The sequence below is a fragment of the Glandiceps talaboti genome, chromosome 16 (assembly GCF_964340395.1).
Source record: "Glandiceps talaboti chromosome 16, keGlaTala1.1, whole genome shotgun sequence".
Taxonomy (NCBI): Eukaryota; Metazoa; Hemichordata; class Enteropneusta; family Spengelidae; genus Glandiceps; species Glandiceps talaboti.
In genome coordinates, this window is record NC_135564.1 from 21,324,289 (window position 1) to 21,346,635 (window position 22,347).

Genomic DNA, 22,347 nt, shown 5'->3' on the forward strand with positions numbered 1-22,347 from the left:
TCAATGCAACATTTGTTTTATTGATTTGTAAATAAAGACAATTTTGCAAATAATTTGAGGTATATTTATTACTCATGATAATGAATGGGTAACAGACGAGTTTTCAGTGTGTGTGATTCAGTACTCAAATAGTCGATGTCAGGTAATATTTCAAAATACTAACACAAGTATGTCTGGCAACCAAGACCATGTCCATAGCACTAGTTACAAATATGTCTAGCAACCAAGACAATGTCCATAGCACTAGTTACAAATATGTCTAGCAACCAAGACCATGTCCATAGCACTAGTTACAAATATGTCTAGCAACCAAGACCATATCCATAGCACTAGTCACAAATACATGTACATGAATCTTAATTATAAATTGTATATGTAGTTACTAATAAGGAATCGAAATTTTCACAATAATTCTCTTCAAATCAATCAAACTAATTTTTTTTTGCCATTAACAGTTTTATCACACATATGTCTGTGGTCGTTTCTCCAGCCAGGCGGCAATTTTCGGTAGAGCCATCACTCGTTCTCGCAGCGCCCTCAACTTGGGATAATTATCTAATACCATGGTATCCCTGGATATATTGTCTTCAATCCCAGCCAGGAAATCAAGGTCTGCCCAGGTAAGCTGTAGAAAGTTTATGAAATAAGTACGGTTATAAAAATGTCATAATTTCTGTTTGTCACAAATATGTCATATATTCTTTATAGGTGGTCATCCATGACAAAGAGTAAAGCTCGATGAATATCTCATCTCAGACGTCATTTTCTACATACGGTGAAAGCCAGGTGTCCAATGGCAAATATGACGTTGATGTATGCCTTGTAAGAATTCAATACTACAATTGGGATCATTAAACTTGAATCAGAATGTCATCGTCAAACACCTGATAACAAATGTCAAGGAGAAGAAACCTTTGTACATTCATTTACTACATTGTATGTGAGGTGTGACATCATTATATAGTATGTGAACAGATTGAAAAAAACATGTTGATTTCTGTCTAATGTGTGCACTGATTATTTTTTGCAAATGACGTCACTACATTGTACACAATATATGGCGACCTACGACAATAATGGTAACTCCTGTAAAGAAAATATTTGTAAAACCAAACTATAAAATGTAACGGTGTTATCTGTCAAACCAAACTATAAAATGTAGCAGTGTTATCTGTCAACCCAAACTATAAAATGTAGCAGTGTTATCTGTCAAACCAAACGATAATGGTAGGTCAAACAATGTGTAGAGGTGTTATCTGTCAAGTAACTAGTAACAGTAGTATTCTGTCATTAGCGACGTTTCTCACATACCGCTTCAAGTGTATTATTATTTTACTATGTCAAGTGCAATTGATAATGCTACGCTTTCCATTGATTGAAAAGAGTGTCACTGAACACATTAACGTTGGTTAGTATCTACCGTCATCCTCTACTGTTACGTGTGTAACGTGGTGAACACATTTATTTTCTCAAGTAGTTATCATGATATAGATAATACATACGTCATCTCCAACAAAGTATCCATCTCCCCCGTTGTTGTCTTTTAATAACTTCTCCAGACCTTTCAGAATGACAGGTTCTTTGTTAGCCTTATATTCCGATTCTAGTACTTTCTACAGGTGAAACAGATTAATGAGATGTTGACAGGGTACTGCGGAAAAGAGAGGCCGGGTTGAATGGGATTTCCATGGTTACACAGGATAAATCTTGATCTTTAGTTACGAGCAACCATTAAATATGATTAAGCAGGGATATGTTTGTAAGGAGGGTTGACAAACGGGATCAAAATTCAAGTCCAACTACATTCATGTGTGATTGAATGGAGACAGTGCCCTCTCTTGACATAACCTATCACTTTTGCTATAATCACCAAAGTCCGTATGTATTGAACTTGTTTCTGTTGTCCACAACGTCAGTTTACATGCCATTTGTTACTTGCATCCATACTGAAGCATTACTCCTCCTTCACTATAATATAGTGAATTATTAAACGGCGGCACTTACTTTTTTGTCCTCGTCTTTCTCATAATAATGAAACTGCAACATTCCTTTCACCAAGTCTTCAATTGCACCAGTAATCATATCAATTCTGGCATTCTCAAGGTTATCTTTGCCTGCAAGTCCTATGACAATATAATACAAAAAGCGTGTGTATAGTAGTGTTACTGTCAATTTCAAATAACAACATTTTCAAAAATCATTGCACGTTTATATTTATTTATTTATTTATTTATTTATTTATTTATTTATTTATTCATTGTTTGTAATTTATATGTTGTTTACTTTATGTTCGTTTGTTGTAACACGTTTCCTCGGCTCACTGTGACTTAGCGCACTGTGTTCCTTTGTTGTATTCATTTCTATTCACATTCACATTTCATTATCATGTTACCTGGAATTATCTTATTAATTTCTGTTCATGCAATTAAATTCATCATTCGCTGCTATCTTCCAATCATCTCCTTCCTTCTAACTGTTATCACATGATTTTTGTCTTGTAAGTACATTTGTATGCGATACAAGGTAGTTAGTCAGAAGTGCAGACGTTTGCAGTACGACCATACCATCGTATATACTTACAGAGATTCAGAAATAATGATACTTTCGAGTTAAAGTTCAAGTGCTGCGACTACTGCATGTAACTACCGTTATAGTTTTCTGAACCTTTCCTCATTCATATCATTTCTCAAATTAACAAATTTTCAATTAAATTAACACTTTTTATTACATGCCAAGTTGATGAAATTAGCAAAAATTAAGAAGAGAATACTTAACCGAGTACCAGATTCTTTGCTACACAAAATCCACAAAATATAAACTAGTATAAAGCGAGATACAAGTACTGACTGTGCTCCATGGCAAGGTATCGAGATACAAGTACTTACCGTGCTCCATAGCAAGGTATCGAGATACAAGTACTTACCATGCTCCATGGCAAGGTATCGAGATACAAGTACTGACTGTGCTCCATGGCAAGGTATCGAGATACAAGTACTGACTGTGCTCCATGGCAAGGTATCGAGATACAAGTACTCACCGTGCTCCATGGCAAGGTATCGAGATACAAGTACTGACCGTGCTCCATGGCAAGGTATCGAGATACAAGTACTTACCAAGCTCCATGGCAAGGTATCGAGATACAAGTACTTACCGTGCTCCATAGCAAGGTATCGAGATACAAGTACTGACCGTGCTCCATGGCAAGGTATCGAGATACAAGTACCCACCGTGCTCCATGGCAAGGTGTCGAGATACAAGTACTGACTGTGCTCCATGGCAAGGTATCGAGATACAAGTACTCACCGTGCTCCATGGCAAGGTATCGAGATACAAGTACTTACCATGCTCCATGGCAAGGTATCGAGATACAAGTACTTACCGTGCTCCATGGCAAGGTATCGAGATACAAGTACTTACCGTGCTCCATGGCAAGGTATCGAGATACAAGTACTCACCGTGCTCCATGGCAAGGTATCGAGATACAAGTACTGACCGTGCTCCATGGCAAGGTATCGAGATACAAGTACTCACCGTGCTCCATGGCAAGGTATCGAGATACAAGTACTCACCGTGCTCCATGGCAAGGTATCGAGATACAAGTACTCACCGTGCTCCATGGCAAGGTATCGAGATACAAGTACTCACCGTGCTCCATGGCAAGGTATCGAGATACAAGTACTCACCGTGCTCCATGGCAAGGTGTCGAGATACAAGTACTGACCGTGCTCCATGGCAAGGTATCGAGATACAAGTACTCACCGTGCTCCATAGCAAGGTATCGAGATACAAGTACTGACCGTGCTCCATGGCAAGGTATCGAGATACAAGTACTCACCGTGCTCCATGGCAAGGTATCGAGATACAAGTACTTACCATGCTCCATGGCAAGGTATCGAGATACAAGTACTCACCAAGCTCCATGGCAAGGTATCGAGATACAAGTACTTACCGTGCTCCATGGCAAGGTATCGAGATACAAGTACTCACCGTGCTCCATGGCAAGGTATCGAGATACAAGTACTTACCATGCTCCATGGCAAGGTATCGAGATACAAGTACTCACCGTGCTCCATGGCAAGGTATCGAGATACAAGTACTTACCGTGCTCCATGGCAAGGTATCGAGATACAAGTACTTACCATGCTCCATGGCAAGGTATCGAGATACAAGTACTTACCAAGCTCCATGGCAAGGTGTCGAGATACAAGTACTGACTGTGCTCCATGGCAAGGTATCGAGATACAAGTACTTACCGTGCTCCATGGCAAGGTATCAAGATACAAGTACTGACCGTGCTCCATAGCAAGGTATCGAGATACAAGTACTTACCGTGCTCCATGGCAAGGTATCGAGATACAAGTACTTACCGTGCTCCATGGCAAGGTATCGAGATACAAGTACTCACCGTGCTCCATAGCAAAGTATCGAGATACAAGTACTTACCGTGCTCCATGGCAAGGTATCGAGATACAAGTACTTACCGTGCTCCATGGCAAGGTATCGAGATACAAGTACTTACCATGCTCCATAGCAAAGTATCGAGATACAAGTACTTACCGTGCTCCATGGCAAGGTGTCGAGATACAAGTACTTACCGTGCTCCATGGCAAGGTATCGAGATACAAGTACTCACCGTGCTCCATGGCAAGGTATCGAGATACAAGTACTTACCAAGCTCCATGGCAAGGTATCGAGATACAAGTACTTACCGTGCTCCATGGCAAGGTATCGAGATACAAGTACTTACCGTGCTCCATGGCAAGGTATCGAGATACAAGTACTGACCATGCTCCATGGCAAGGTATCGAGATACAAGTACTTACCGTGCTCCATGGCAAGGTATCGAGATACAAGTACTTACCGTGCTCCATGGCAAGGTATCGAGATACAAGTACTTACCATGCTCCATGGCAAGGTATCGAGATACAAGTACTTACCGTGCTCCATGGCAAGGTATCGAGATACAAGTACCCACCGTGCTCCATGGCAAGGTATCGAGATACAAGTACTGACCGTGCTCCATAGCAAGGTATCGAGATACAAGTACTGACTGTGCTCCATGGCAAGGTATCGAGATACAAGTACTTACCAAGCTCCATGGCAAGGTGTCGAGATACAAGTACTGACCGTGCTCCATGGCAAGGTATCGAGATACAAGTACTTACCGTGCTCCATGGCAAGGTATCGAGATACAAGTACTGACCGTGCTCCATGGCAAGGTATCGAGATACAAGTACTTACCGTGCTCCATGGCAAGGTATCGAGATACAAGTACTCACCGTGCTCCATGGCAAGGTATCGAGATACAAGTACTCACCGTGCTCCATAGCAAGGTATCGAGATACAAGTACTTACCGTGCTCCATGGCAAGGTATCGAGATACAAGTACTTACCGTGCTCCATGGCAAGGTATCGAGATACAAGTACTCACCGTGCTCCATGGCAAGGTATCGAGATACAAGTACTTACCATGCTCCATAGCAAGGTATCGAGATACAAGTACTTACCAAGCTCCATGGCAAGGTATCGAGATACAAGTACTTACCGTGCTCCATGGCAAGGTATCGAGATACAAGTACTTACCGTGCTCCATAGCAAGGTATCGAGATACAAGTACTTACCATGCTCCATAGCAAGGTATCGAGATACAAGTACTTACCGTGCTCCATGGCAAGGTATCGAGATACAAGTACTTACCGTGCTCCATGGCAAGGTATCGAGATACAAGTACTTACCGTGCTCCATGGCAAGGTATCGAGATACAAGTACTCACCGTGCTCCATGGCAAGGTATCGAGATACAAGTACTGACCGTGCTCCATGGCAAGGTGTCGAGATACAAGTACTGACCGTGCTCCATAGCAAGGTATCGAGATACAAGTACTGACTGTGCTCCATGGCAAGGTATCGAGATACAAGTACTCACCGTGCTCCATGGCAAGGTATCGAGATACAAGTACTGACCGTGCTCCATGGCAAGGTATCGAGATACAAGTACTGACCGTGCTCCATGGCAAGGTATCGAGATACAAGTACTCACCGTGCTCCATGGCAAGGTATCGAGATACAAGTACTCACCGTGCTCCATGGCAAGGTATCGAGATACAAGTACTGACCGTGCTCCATGGCAAGGTATCGAGATACAAGTACTTACCGTGCTCCATGGCAAGGTATCGAGATACAAGTACTCACCGTGCTCCATGGCAAGGTATCGAGATACAAGTACTCACCGTGCTCCATGGCAAGGTGTCGAGATACAAGTACTGACCGTGCTCCATGGCAAGGTATCGAGATACAAGTACTCACCGTGCTCCATAGCAAGGTATCGAGATACAAGTACTGACCGTGCTCCATGGCAAGGTATCGAGATACAAGTACTCACCGTGCTCCATGGCAAGGTATCGAGATACAAGTACTTACCATGCTCCATGGCAAGGTATCGAGATACAAGTACTGACCGTGCTCCATGGCAAGGTATCGAGATACAAGTACTGACCGTGCTCCATGGCAAGGTATCGAGATACAAGTACTTACCAAGCTCCATGGCAAGGTGTCGAGATACAAGTACTGACCGTGCTCCATGGCAAGGTATCGAGATACAAGTACTTACCATGCTCCATGGCAAGGTGTCGAGATACAAGTACTTACCATGCTCCATGGCAAGGTGTCGAGATACAAGTACTCACCGTGCCCCATGGCAAGGTATCGAGATACAAGTACTGACTGTGCTCCATGGCAAGGTATCGAGATACAAGTACTTACCATGCTCCATGGCAAGGTATCGAGATACAAGTACTTACCAAGCTCCATGGCAAGGTGTCGAGATACAAGTACTGACCGTGCTCCATGGCAAGGTGTCGAGATACAAGTACTCACCGTGCTCCATGGCAAGGTATCGAGATACAAGTACTGACCGTGCTCCATGGCAAGGTGTCGAGATACAAGTACTGACCGTGCTCCATAGCAAGGTATCGAGATACAAGTACTGACCGTGCTCCATGGCAAGGTATCGAGATACAAGTACTGACCGTGCTCCATGGCAAGGTATCGAGATACAAGTACTTACCATGCTCCATGGCAAGGTATCGAGATACAAGTACTTACCAAGCTCCATGGCAAGGTGTCGAGATACAAGTACTGACCGTGCTCCATGGCAAGGTATCGAGATACAAGTACTTACCGTGCTCCATGGCAAGGTATCGAGATACAAGTACTGACCGTGCTCCATGGCAAGGTATCGAGATACAAGTACTTACCGTGCTCCATGGCAAGGTATCGAGATACAAGTACTGACCGTGCTCCATGGCAAGGTATCGAGATACAAGTACTCACCGTGCTCCATGGCAAGGTATCGAGATACAAGTACTGACCGTGCTCCATAGCAAGGTATCGAGATACAAGTACTGACCGTGCTCCATGGCAAGGTATCGAGATACAAGTACTCACCGTGCTCCATGGCAAGGTATCGAGATACAAGTACTGACTGTGCTCCATGGCAAGGTATCGAGATACAAGTACTGACCGTGCTCCATAGCAAGGTATCGAGATACAAGTACTCACCGTGCTCCATGGCAAGGTATCGAGATACAAGTACTTACCAAGCGCCATGGCAAGGTATCGAGATACAAGTACTCACCGTGCTCCATGGCAAGGTATCGAGATACAAGTACTGACCGTGCTCCATAGCAAGGTATCGAGATACAAGTACTGACCGTGCTCCATGGCAAGGTATCGAGATACAAGTACTGACCGTGCTCCATGGCAAGGTATCGAGATACAAGTACTCACCGTGCTCCATGGCAAGGTATCGAGATACAAGTACTGACCGTGCTCCATAGCAAGGTATCGAGATACAAGTACTGACCGTGCTCCATGGCAAGGTATCGAGATACAAGTACTCACCGTGCTCCATGGCAAGGTATCGAGATACAAGTACTTACCAAGCGCCATGGCAAGGTATCGAGATACAAGTACTGACCGTGCTCCATGGCAAGGTATCGAGATACAAGTACTGACCGTGCTCCATGGCAAGGTATCGAGATACAAGTACTTACCGTGCTCCATGGCAAGGTATCGAGATACAAGTACTGACCGTGCTCCATGGCAAGGTATCGAGATACAAGTACTGACCGTGCTCCATGGCAAGGTATCGAGATACAAGTACTGACCGTGCTCCATGGCAAGGTATCGAGATACAAGTACTGACCGTGCTCCATAGCAAGGTATCGAGATACAAGTACTTACTGTGCTCCATGGCAAGGTATCGAGATACAAGTACTCACCGTGCTCCATGGCAAGGTATCGAGATACAAGTACCCACCGTGCTCCATGGCAAGGTGTCGAGATACAAGTACTGACTGTGCTCCATGGCAAGGTATCGAGATACAAGTACTTACCATGCTCCATGGCAAGGTATCGAGATACAAGTACTTACCGTGCTCCATGGCAAGGTATCGAGATACAAGTACTTACCGTGCTCCATGGCAAGGTATCGAGATACAAGTACTCACCGTGCTCCATGGCAAGGTATCGAGATACAAGTACTGACTGTGCTCCATGGCAAGGTATCGAGATACAAGTACTGACCGTGCTCCATGGCAAGGTATCGAGATACAAGTACTTACCGTGCTCCATAGCAAGGTATCGAGATACAAGTACTGACCGTGCTCCATGGCAAGGTATCGAGATACAAGTACTGACTGTGCTCCATGGCAAGGTATCGAGATACAAGTACTGACCGTGCTCCATAGCAAGGTATCGAGATACAAGTACTGACCGTGCTCCATGGCAAGGTATCGAGATACAAGTACTGACCGTGCTCCATGGCAAGGTATCGAGATACAAGTACTGACCGTGCTCCATAGCAAGGTATCGAGATACAAGTACTAACCGTGCTCCATGGCAAGGTATCGAGATACAAGTACTAACCGTGCTCCATGGCAAGGTATCGAGATACAAGTACTGACCGTGCTCCATGGCAAGGTATCGAGATACAAGTACTCACCGTGCTCCATGGCAAGGTATCGAGATACAAGTACTTACCGTGCTCCATGGCAAGGTATCGAGATACAAGTACTGACCGTGCTCCATGGCAAGGTATCGAGATACAAGTACTTACCGTGCTCCATAGCAAGGTATCGAGATACAAGTACTGACCGTGCTCCATGGCAAGGTATCGAGATACAAGTACTGACCGTGCTCCATAGCAAGGTATCGAGATACAAGTACTGACTGTGCTCCATGGCAAGGTATCGAGATACAAGTACTGACCGTGCTCCATAGCAAGGTATCGAGATACAAGTACTTACCATGCTCCATGGCAAGGTATCGAGATACAAGTACTTACCGTGCTCCATGGCAAGGTATCGAGATACAAGTACTTACCGTGCTCCATGGCAAGGTATCGAGATACAAGTACTTACCGTGCTCCATAGCAAGGTATCGAGATACAAGTACTGACCGTGCTCCATGGCAAGGTATCGAGATACAAGTACTTACCATGCTCCATGGCAAGGTATCGAGATACAAGTACTGACCGTGCTCCATGGCAAGGTATCGAGATACAAGTACTGACCGTGCTCCATGGCAAGGTATCGAGATACAAGTACTCACCGTGCTCCATGGCAAGGTATCGAGATACAAGTACTGACCGTGCTCCATGGCAAGGTGTCGAGATACAAGTACTTACCGTGCTCCATGGCAAGGTATCGAGATACAAGTACTCACCGTGCTCCATGGCAAGGTATCGAGATACAAGTACTCACCGTGCTCCATGGCAAGGTATCGAGATACAAGTACTGACTGTGCTCCATGGCAAGGTATCGAGATACAAGTACTCACCGTGCTCCATGGCAAGGTATCGAGATACAAGTACTGACCGTGCTCCATGGCAAGGTATCGAGATACAAGTACTGACTGTGCTCCATGGCAAGGTATCGAGATACAAGTACTGACCGTGCTCCATGGCAAGGTATCGAGATACAAGTACTGACCGTGCTCCATGGCAAGGTATCGAGATACAAGTACTGACCGTGCTCCATGGCAAGGTATCGAGATACAAGTACTGACCGTGCTCCATGGCAAGGTATCGAGATACAAGTACTGACTGTGCTCCATGGCAAGGTATCGAGATACAAGTACTGACCGTGCTCCATGGCAAGGTATCGAGATACAAGTACTTACCGTGCTCCATGGCAAGGTATCGAGATACAAGTACTGACCGTGCTCCATGGCAAGGTATCGAGATACAAGTACTCACCGTGCTCCATGGCAAGGTATCGAGATACAAGTACTTACCGTGCTCCATGGCAAGGTATCGAGATACAAGTACTGACCGTGCTCCATGGCAAGGTATCGAGATACAAGTACTCACCGTGCTCCATAGCAAGGTATCGAGATACAAGTACTCACCGTGCTCCATGGCAAGGTATCGAGATACAAGTACTGACCGTGCTCCATGGCAAGGTATCGAGATACAAGTACTCACCGTGCTCCATAGCAAGGTATCGAGATACAAGTACTCACCGTGCTCCATGGCAAGGTATCGAGATACAAGTACTGACCGTGCTCCATGGCAAGGTATCGAGATACAAGTACTCACCGTGCTCCATGGCAAGGTATCGAGATACAAGTACTTACCGTGCTCCATGGCAAGGTATCGAGATACAAGTACTTACCGTGCTCCATGGCAAGGTATCGAGATACAAGTACTTACCGTGCTCCATGGCAAGGTATCGAGATACAAGTACTTACCATGCTCCATGGCAAGGTATCGAGATACAAGTACTCACCGTGCTCCATGGCAAGGTATCGAGATACAAGTACTTACCGTGCTCCATGGCAAGGTATCGAGATACAAGTACTGACCGTGCTCCATGGCAAGGTATCGAGATACAAGTACTTACCGTGCTCCATAGCAAGGTATCGAGATACAAGTACTGACCGTGCTCCATGGCAAGGTATCGAGATACAAGTACTGACCGTGCTCCATAGCAAGGTATCGAGATACAAGTACTGACTGTGCTCCATGGCAAGGTATCGAGATACAAGTACTGACCGTGCTCCATAGCAAGGTATCGAGATACAAGTACTTACCATGCTCCATGGCAAGGTATCGAGATACAAGTACTTACCGTGCTCCATGGCAAGGTATCGAGATACAAGTACTTACCGTGCTCCATGGCAAGGTATCGAGATACAAGTACTTACCGTGCTCCATAGCAAGGTATCGAGATACAAGTACTGACCGTGCTCCATGGCAAGGTATCGAGATACAAGTACTTACCATGCTCCATGGCAAGGTATCGAGATACAAGTACTGACCGTGCTCCATGGCAAGGTATCGAGATACAAGTACTGACCGTGCTCCATGGCAAGGTATCGAGATACAAGTACTCACCGTGCTCCATGGCAAGGTATCGAGATACAAGTACTGACCGTGCTCCATGGCAAGGTGTCGAGATACAAGTACTTACCGTGCTCCATGGCAAGGTATCGAGATACAAGTACTCACCGTGCTCCATGGCAAGGTATCGAGATACAAGTACTCACCGTGCTCCATGGCAAGGTATCGAGATACAAGTACTGACTGTGCTCCATGGCAAGGTATCGAGATACAAGTACTCACCGTGCTCCATGGCAAGGTATCGAGATACAAGTACTGACCGTGCTCCATGGCAAGGTATCGAGATACAAGTACTGACTGTGCTCCATGGCAAGGTATCGAGATACAAGTACTGACCGTGCTCCATGGCAAGGTATCGAGATACAAGTACTGACCGTGCTCCATGGCAAGGTATCGAGATACAAGTACTGACCGTGCTCCATGGCAAGGTATCGAGATACAAGTACTGACCGTGCTCCATGGCAAGGTATCGAGATACAAGTACTGACTGTGCTCCATGGCAAGGTATCGAGATACAAGTACTCACCGTGCTCCATGGCAAGGTATCGAGATACAAGTACTTACCGTGCTCCATGGCAAGGTATCGAGATACAAGTACTGACCGTGCTCCATGGCAAGGTATCGAGATACAAGTACTCACCGTGCTCCATGGCAAGGTATCGAGATACAAGTACTTACCGTGCTCCATGGCAAGGTATCGAGATACAAGTACTGACCGTGCTCCATGGCAAGGTATCGAGATACAAGTACTCACCGTGCTCCATAGCAAGGTATCGAGATACAAGTACTCACCGTGCTCCATGGCAAGGTATCGAGATACAAGTACTGACCGTGCTCCATGGCAAGGTATCGAGATACAAGTACTCACCGTGCTCCATAGCAAGGTATCGAGATACAAGTACTCACCGTGCTCCATGGCAAGGTATCGAGATACAAGTACTGACCGTGCTCCATGGCAAGGTATCGAGATACAAGTACTCACCGTGCTCCATGGCAAGGTATCGAGATACAAGTACTTACCGTGCTCCATGGCAAGGTATCGAGATACAAGTACTTACCGTGCTCCATGGCAAGGTATCGAGATACAAGTACTTACCGTGCTCCATGGCAAGGTATCGAGATACAAGTACTTACCATGCTCCATGGCAAGGTATCGAGATACAAGTACTCACCGTGCTCCATGGCAAGGTATCGAGATACAAGTACTTACCGTGCTCCATGGCAAGGTATCGAGATATTGCTTTTGATTGTGCAAGGACCACACCATCGAATTCGAGAATCGGTATTTGACGAAATGGATATTCTACAAAAGAGAAGTTCAAGAATAATACAAGCATTGCTGTTATCTTCATCGTATACGTGTGATTCTATGCTGGATCTATTGTTAGGGTATCATCAACTTGTTCCTGCAGTACTTTGTAACAATGGAATAAATTGAAAGGTGTCATATGTCATGCAATTTATTGGTGAACTTACTGCAGTAATTGATCCTGATAATACACGTTGTGGTTACTTGTAAAAGCATGATTATAAGTGCAATAATTTGAGCTATTGGTTCAATAGTCAAATATAAGATAATTTGACAACAATATTTCCCATTAATATCACATTGAATGCACTTTAACTAAAATGCATCATAAGGTTGGTAACGGGAATTGACGAGATCTCAAGGTGAGACTTTCACGAATTTACGAAATTTCAAGGTACATTTTTCCTAAATTTACGAAATTTCAAAGCCATCTTGGCGAGCTTTCAAGGTTACGTACATCTTTCCCAAATTTGCCAGAATTCAAGGTACATTTGTACATCTCTCCTGAACTCAATGTTCTTTGATATCCCAGACTGAGACTCAGATCAAATTGTGTGAAATTCCAGCCCTGGTTTATAAGAATATCACTTTTGTCGATGTGTCAACACTGGCTCCTATGGCGTAATACAAATTACTACAGACACAAATTAAGTCAAGTACATTATTACTACAGACAGAAATTAAGTCAATGTGTAACACAAATTACTACAGACAGAAATTAAGTCAAGGTGTAATGCACATTACTACAGACACAAATTAAGTCAAGGTGTAATGCACTTTACTACAGACACAAATTAAGTCAAGGTGTAATGCACATTACTACAGACACACATTAAGTCAAGGTGTAATGCACATTACTACAGACACAAATTAAGTCAATGTGTAATGCACATTATTACAGACACACATTAAGTCAAGGTGTAATGCACATTACTACAGACACAAATTAAGTCAATGTGTAATGCACATTACTACAGACACAAATTAAGTCAAGGTGTAATGCACATTACTACAGACACACATTAAGTCAAGTACATTACTACAGACACAAATTAAGTCAATGTGTAATGCACATTATTACAGACACACATTAAGTCAAGGTGTAATGCACATTACTACAGACACAAATTAAGTCAAGGTGTAATACAAATTACTACAGGCAAATTAAGTCAAGGTGTAATACAAATTACTACAGGCAAATTAAGTTAATGTGTAATGCACATTACTACAGACACAAATTAAGTCAAGGTTAATAAATGTGTAAAAAGTTTGTTATTGTACATACAATAACAAACTGTTTTACACGTTGTTTTTGTCATTTTGCAATTTATTGAGTTACAAACACAGACTTAGACACTGTTGTTTCACATTTATCTTTTTCAAGTAGGAAGTTATGATACAATCGTTTATAAATTAAAAATCCAAAATAAATCCCAATCGTCATCCACATATGGCAACTTTAAGTAATGTCAAACAGAAATCACTAAATAGTACAGGCCCTCTTTAAAGTCGTGCCCTTCTGCCATACAACCTCGCAAAAACCATTATCTGGGCCGTAACGATTATATCAATTAATTGATACTATCAACAAATGTCATCTAATTTAGTACAAAAGTCGACGATAACAGTTACTCATGTCCATTGGAGCTTGTTCGTCATGCGGCAATTTGAATAAATGAGTAATTTGTATATTTAATGATTTGGGGTATTTAAGAATTCATATTTCATCTGGTTTCTTTAGGCCTGTCAAACTGTTCGAAATATAGGTCATGTCATATCAACGCCTCGTGTATATTCATGTCTCTGTGGCCAGTTTTGTACATGACCAGCGTATAAGCAACCAATGGTTCTTATCTATTCAAACAGCATGCAATCGATTATTTTTAATAATCACTTCGAAATAGCTATCTCCCAGAATTACTTTTGAATAAAGGTTTGATTATTTTGAATTATAAGTTTCAATGCTGTTTGGGCGGCTATAATTTACTAGATGACTTAGAAATTACAATTAAAGTCATTTGTTTTTTAAAGGTTCTCAATTTCGGCAATAAATGATAATTCCCACCAAGATGACAAAAAAGTCACTTTTTTACTAATCCTGATGTAGAGGATGTCAATTGTTAAATTTGTTTACAGGACATGACTAAGGACATTTGCGCGTTTTGCAATTGCATTGTGTATATAGGCACGACGCACTCGGTAGGACTGAAATATTAAACTAGTGCTCTATGAATTGTTTTGGTTCAAACAAAGGCATTTGTCAACAAATGTTTGCAAGATTTAGTAGTCATCACATGTAGGCGATAAATATATTATCATAAATAAAAGTAGATAAACCTATTGTTGTACAGGCCTAATGTGTGTCTTGTTTTCCGTAGTCTGATATACAACCAATCTTACACAGCCTAACACTGCACCATGTTTTGAACAAAAACCTTCAATATCCGAAAACGGTTATATTAGTTTTGACGATATTATTTATGTCTGTTTGACAATAAATACACACCGAGACTTGCAAATAAAGCTTTCCTGGCAAGTGCTCATTGGAAGATGATGCCTCATGACATACCTGTGCCATCAGAGAATATTCAGTACATTTAACGTGATTTAACGTGATTGCCATGGTTGTAAATTAACCATGGCAAGACAGGGAAGAGAGCCTTATTAAATTGTCTCTATGGTTACATTTTAACTCGCACCATACACTCTCTTCAAAACCACTGTTTGACAGGTCTTCTCTGTGACTGATTACAAAACAGTCTTTTACATACAGCAGTACACCCCCACCTCTCCTTCCAATATTCTATCCTTTCTTAACACATTGTATCCTTGGAGATTTAGTTCAGTAGTTGTAAGATCCTCTGTGGCCCAGGATGCAGTCACTCCAATAATATCAGGTTGTAATTCATTTACTACAGCTCAAATTCATCAAATTTATTCAGCAGACTTACATTAGATTATGTACATGTACATTTACAGTTTTACTTGTATTTTTGTCAGTTAGTCGTTTTTTGATGGACCTCTTTCATCTCGGTGCTGAGTGTTGACAATTCTTTCTTTGTAAATCTTGATGTTCACTTCTTCATTCTCTTTCCTACTTCTAAGCTCTTCTCTTAGTTTTCTGTCTATCTCACGTTGCTCATAAGTGAGGTCTGGGGAGATATACACATTTTTCTACACTTTGTTTGAAGACTTAGATAAATTCTTGGCTTTCTGTAAAATTGTACGCTCTGCTTTCATATATCTTAGTTTAATCTTCAGTAGTCTGGGTTGCTTTCTACTCGTAGTTGTATTCTTCTGACCAGCAGGTATTCTTTCTATCTCTGTCACACCTACGTCATCCAGCCCAATATCAGCTAAAAGACCATTTATATTTTCATCTCGCTCATATACCCTGTGTTACTATGTCTTCATCCGGTTTTGGCAGATTATTTACAATCAAATTTAATTTTCTTTTGTCTTTCTGTAATGCTTTAGAAACTAGTAGTTCAACTTCATTTCTTCTACATGTTGACTCTTTATAGCTGTGGAATTCTTCTCTTAAATCCTGTACATCACATTCAAGTCTTGCCTGTCGCATCTGCAAGTTATTCATCACGTTAAACAGCTTCACTGTCCCTTTGCTGCAGCCTTTGCAAAACCAGTGTATTGTATTGTCAGGGTCAGTTGACGATAAAACTGTATAGAGTTCACTTGTTATACTTTGGCATTTTGTATGAAAGACTGACATACACATGTACACTTCGCACTGTAGAATATCTTCTTTACTACTCACTTCTTTGCTACATGTACCACAGTTACGAGCTTCCTTCATAGACTTTGTCTTCGGCAGACCATGGAAGTGGGTTATACTTCCATGACAGACCATTGCTCCTTGTGATACGGGCGGCCGCCATCTTGAAAACGTGTATACAACACGTACACTGACTAGCACGCAATTTCTTCTAATTCTCTGGAATAACAGATGCAGGATAACAAAAACTAGCCGAGATAACATTTAGTGTCTTTGAATACTTATGAAGTCATTGCTCATGATAAACGGTTTCTCGAACAGTTTAGACCGCAGCAAACTGTGACTTCTTGGACACGAAGTTTCCAGTCCGTCTACCTGGGCGAGCGGCCTCTGTCTCTGCCTCTGTGCATATTAGATGGAGGGGCATTGCTACATAGAATCCCATGGCATCGTGGATCAACATATGACGAAATGTGTCAGCAGTACTGCAGTTATTTGGAGTCTCACTATTGTCGGCCAGTAGTACTAGTAGTGTTTGATGGATATCTGGGCGGAACAAGTACACAGGACACCACCCAACAAAGGAGGACAAGGACAGCAGTTTGACCAACCGTGCATTTTTCAGAGTCCATGTTTTTCACAGGAAGCAAGAAAGAATTCATATCAAACAAGGAGAATAAAAAATGATTCCTTACACTGCTCAGTGAATTGACACCTGGAGCGTCAGGGATGTCACACAAAGTATGCCAGGGGGATGCTGATCTCTTCTTAATCATACAGACATGGCTTCTGCACAAGCGACAACTTAAGCCAACTGTCCTTGTTTGTGATGACACAGATCTCCTGATTCTTCTTTGCTTACATTCACAGATCACAAAATCAAATGTACACTTAAGACCACAACCCCATCATGGCATGAATAGCACACCAAAATGTAGTCTATCTGCTAGACCTCGGATGTTCTTCCGATAGAATACGACACACGACCGAACATCGTTATCGAGGATGGAACATGTTCGGGCAAGCCCTCACTGCGAACTTCGTTCGCTTATAGTATCGAAAGAAAGCCCGAACGTCTAGCAGCAAGACTAACCAAAATGCTGGAATATTACTCTCTTGAGAACTGTACTTGGCCCACAAGTATGTGATAATGTATTATTCATACATGCTATTCTAGGGTGTGCTACCACATCTCACAGCTATGGGTTGGGAAAGGAGTTGCACTGAAGTTGATGTGTACCAGTCAACTGTTCCGGGAAATTGCGGAGGTATTTACAAATCAAAACAGCACAAAAGTGGATGTAATAGCAGCTGGTGAAAATGCCATTGTCATGTTCAACTAGATTTTCTAGGACTGCAGCGGTTCCACCAAAGGTAGGCATGAGTACACCCTGTGTGCAGCTACAGGTGCTTCCCTCATCATCAAAAGCTGCCAAGTTCCACAGCATGAATGTCTACTTGCAAGTGCAGCAATGGATGGGCAGAGAACATTGAAAACCGGGGAAGAATGGGGATGGTATGTGCAAGGTAGGAAGTAAGTGCCAGTTGTAACTGATAAGGATGCTGCCCCAATAAAACTCCTGGAAGTGATTAGGTGTAACTGCAAGACAGGCTGTGGCACTAGGTAGTGCAGCTGTAGAAAGCATGGTCGTGATTGTTCCACTGGATGTGGTCATTGCAGAAATGTGTGCACCAATGTGACAAACATAGATGACGATGGCATTGACAATGATGTTGATGACGAGACGACGACGGCGATGGTGGTGGTGGTGGTGGTGGTGGTGGTGATGATGGAGATAATGGTTGTGATACATAAATTGTACTTAATTCATGGCAGGGTCAATTCAAGAATATGACCTACATTTCTGCACGTATTTACTGTAAACTGTTATGTTATCTTGATGTTTCAAATAAAGTTAAAATTAAAATTAATTACGCAAACACTATACAGTGTATACGCAGTATTGTTAATGACATTGGATTGCCCTGACAATACAAGTATGCTGTATACAGTCACATAGGTTGCTTATTTGATAGCAAGATATGAAGTTTTTGAACTTCTTTCATTAACCTAAGGGGAAGAGACAGAATAGTCCAACATTAGGAATTTGCAGGTTTACATTTGAGATATGGGCGAACTATTGAAAAATGTGGAAATAATACTACAGAACACCAACACGAATTTGTAATATTTAAACAAAAAATTAAACTTGGATTGATAAACTTCCTTAATTTCAACTTTCAATTGTGTCAACATAACTACTTTGCAATATTAGGTATTCAAAACATATTTACACGCTGAAATAGGTTTAAATAGTTAATATGGTCAATCATAGTGAACTACAAAATAGTGGCGGCCATATTCTATTTATGTAAATTAGGTATTGTTCCACCACTTGCAGACATTTGTGAGATATGTGGTGACAAAATAAATTCTGTTCAAATTAGTGATGTGTTGACCTTTTTTGGCATAAAATGACTGGACTATAAAGGGACATAAGCTGAGTTTTATACCGTGGTTGTTTTTTTAGGGTTGGGGTGCGCAATTTTGTAGTAGATTAAAAGATTCTTGTTGTTCTCTTACCACCTGTTATTGGTAGAACCCAAACAGGTATTTAGAAATAACACACATACGATATCGATAATATAATTTTATTATAAGTGTTATTCTATTGTATGCTAACAACAACATAACACGATGCCAGTGTCATGACAGCATATGACATTAACTTTGTACGACTACAGTTGAATCTTTGTTTTAAGTGGGTTTTTTTCACTCTTGTCAAATAGCTTATAAACTCAGCTTAAGCCACTTTAAGTGACGACTATGGTGGCTTGGACAATGTGAATAATAATTCCGGTGTATAATAAATGTAAATGCAACGTCTATAGTTTATTCTACGAGTACTGCTATTTATGGACTATCCATATATACTAGACACAGTAGCATTGAAGCATTGTCACTATTTGTATGTATTCCATGTACTTACTGTCAGTCTTCTTTTCTTTCGCCCACTGTTCGCCTCTAATTTCAAAACGGACATCTTCATAATCCACACCAGCGACAGCAAATATCAACCGTGCTGTTTCAGCAATGCTACGGCAATTGTAATATGTCAGTCGATATTGAGGCATTGTGACTTTAAGATTCGATTCCCGGTTGATAGAAGGGTAGATATATAACTTGCATGTCAACGTAGCGAGTCACTATAGCCAGACAGTCACACAGTGAGATGACCTTACTTCACCATTCATGTATTTGTATGCAAATCCGATCGTCATAGGCCATTCATATGCATGACATTTGACCTTAAAGGTGATTCAAAATGCTCACATTCAAGAAGGCGTATGGGGACATGTGCGACAGTGCCACAATATATTTGTTGGTCCCATAATACACTAATTGATTCGATTTGCTCCCAGCATATGGAAGTACGCTCCGAGTCAATGCATCATGTAAATGGAACTGTGACCGACCTAATTTTGTTGTCCATATATAAAATGAGAGTGACCTGTAAATTTTTCACAGTTTTCGTTGTGGTCTTGTATTGTCACATGTTTGGCTTGTGAACACGAGTTTACATCTATTATTGTCTAGGGCGTAATACTCTAGTCCGAGTCTGAAACCCATATAAAACCTAAGAAACTCGCATTCGGATCGGACAGAACAGAAGTAGGTCTCATCGACTTGTTGGGGACTCGAATTATTGCTTGTTTTTATCACGGTATACAGGTGATTATTATATATCGGTAGAGGGGTAGTGTTGTCAAGTTTTGTGCAGTCACCGCGGCCGCGGCAGTAAGCTTATACTAGAATAGTTCCGCCGATCAAAGCTGAAGCAGTGTATGTACAATGTACGTATGGAATCGGGAGAGCACAGCGCACATTCGTGTCGGGTTAAATTTATCCACGTGTTGATGTAATCCATCAATCAGATATATTGTAAAATTCTTCAAGTCGTACAGAAATAACGTCTCTAACTTCAAAACAAACCCTGAGAAACTGGACCGGACGTGGCTAGCCAAGTATCTAGTTGCAGGCATTCTTTCATAATCATGTGCTGGGGTCACGACCTTGATTGCCGACGTCAATATTGTGAATCTGAGCATTTTGAATCACCTTTAAACATATTGTAGTAGCTTGAAAGTAACCATTAATGTAGGTAGAAGATTATGATAATTGGATCACGACAGAGAGTACCTCGAAACGGAATTATTACACTTATTGGTGAGGACAAGAATATATCTCAAACTGTCTGTTTGAAATAGGGCTTATACTTTGATCTGTTCTGTGACTTTCTATTCCCATGTAGAAATGTTGTGTAAATAGTTTTTTTTTCTTCATTTTGAGTATACTACAATTCAAATTATTACGGGTTATATCGGTAAATCCGTTATATTGAATGCAAAGTAAATATTTCAATCTACGATCAAGATGCTGTCACTGACACTGCTGAAGATGCTCTCATGTCCTTTCATCACGCTGCTCGTGTGATTATTGTGTCAAATCACGGCGCGCCAGCTACGATTAGTTCAGGCGTATTGTTGATAGATATCTAGAAAAAATTCAACATAAAACAGTTTGTCAAAAATGAAACGAGCGCAGCGAAAGTTGTTGCCTCCAACATCTAAGTTAACCACTTTCTTATCACTAGATGGTATGTACATGTACGTCAAGCGTCCAAGTGGAGATATTCAAACAATGGTCCGCAACACCTTCCAACAATTCGACAGATTTATCTGTCATTATCCCCCCCACCACACACACACACACACACACACACACATGCCCAATCCACGAAATATTGCTACCTAGTTGTGATGTGAGGTTGATTTGTGTTAATGTATTATTTGCTATAATTTTCGAAATCAAAGTAATCAAATCTAACATGATCAAATGGTTGGCGCGGCTACCTCAAAATCTTCAAGATTGATCCTCACCACTGTCGGTTTTTTCTGAACGACAAACGTCCTTTGGGAGATCTATACCACGATTGTGCCCCATGTAGATAGAATGTGACAGTCGTCTTTATATAAAAGTGAAAACAACAATCACAGAGTTATTATACACGATGGCTTGATTGGTTCTGAAAAGTGGCATACAAAATATTGAAGGGGAAGTAAAATGAAGGTAGAACTATCATAATATCATTTAGGATGGTTTAAAGATTAGGACGATATAATTACATGATTGCATCTTTACAAAGTGCATCTTTCTGAAGTGACATGTTTTTGCATTCGACATTTGGGACAATGCGTGGACGGGGAGGGGGAGGTGCAACCGGTACCTCAAGCTATATGCATGTATCCTGCTTTGTATGGACATGTTGTCTCAAAAGAAAATACAAACAAACAAAGCATTAGCTGGACCAAACATTTAAAGTAGTTGATCAAAGCACGTTCCAACACAGTACTATTTTAAATTAGTCGAAAATGCTTCAGCAAGTAAAGACTCTGTCGTGTATACTTCCCTATTGCAATGTCCCAGAGGGTAAAATATCACGATATATGTGATGTCAATGCAAGATTTGGTGACTGAAAACACGAGTGTGTGTGTGTGTGTGTCTGTCTATCTGTGTATGTGTGTGTGTATGTATGTATGTATGTACGTATGTATGTATGTATGTATATACGTATGTGTGTGTGTGAAGTCCTTTTATGAAAGATATGAATGTAAACAAAACTGTCTAGTAAAATTGCAAAATTTATATATCGAATCATATCACTACAATGTTTAAATTAATCGTTCACTTGCTGTCGGAGACAGTATAGCCTAATACTTCACACTCAGTCTTTATCGAATTTGATTGACATCAACAATGGACAACAAAGATGCACATCGGAATGAAAATACGCCAAATTCAAAGTATGTGTAGATATAAACATGTGATTTCACTCTTTA

General features: G+C 41.7%; 1 protein-coding gene across 2 annotated transcripts; it reads right to left on the minus strand.

Annotated features, from left to right (window-relative positions):
* Positions 1-65: 65 nt before the first annotated feature.
* Positions 66-19,681, minus strand: LOC144447828 (hematopoietic prostaglandin D synthase-like). 2 transcript variants are annotated; one of them, XM_078137932.1, is made up of 5 exons: positions 19,436-19,681; positions 12,614-12,706; positions 2,005-2,123; positions 1,503-1,613; positions 66-625 (listed from the first exon to the last, which is right to left on the minus strand). In XM_078137932.1, the coding sequence occupies exons 1-5, from the start codon at positions 19,578-19,580 to the stop codon at positions 461-463; spliced, it is 633 nt and encodes a 210-aa protein (XP_077994058.1). In that variant the 5' UTR covers positions 19,581-19,681; the 3' UTR covers positions 66-460. The 2 variants fall into 2 exon arrangements, with proteins under 2 accessions (XP_077994058.1, XP_077994059.1); XM_078137933.1 differs by lacking the exon at positions 12,614-12,706.
* Positions 19,682-22,347: the final 2,666 nt, after the last annotated feature.

Coding starts and splice junctions, on each gene's coding strand:
- LOC144447828 (XM_078137932.1), bottom strand. CDS start 19,580: ATGCCTCAATATCGACTGACATATTACAATTGCCGTAGCATTGCTGAA. Junction 2,124..12,613: donor ATACCTTGCCATGGAGCACG/GTAAGTACTTGT, acceptor ATATTGTCATAG/GACTTGCAGGCAAAGATAAC. Junction 626..1,502: donor GATACTTTGTTGGAGATGAC/GTATGTATTATC, acceptor AACTTTCTACAG/CTTACCTGGGCAGACCTTGA.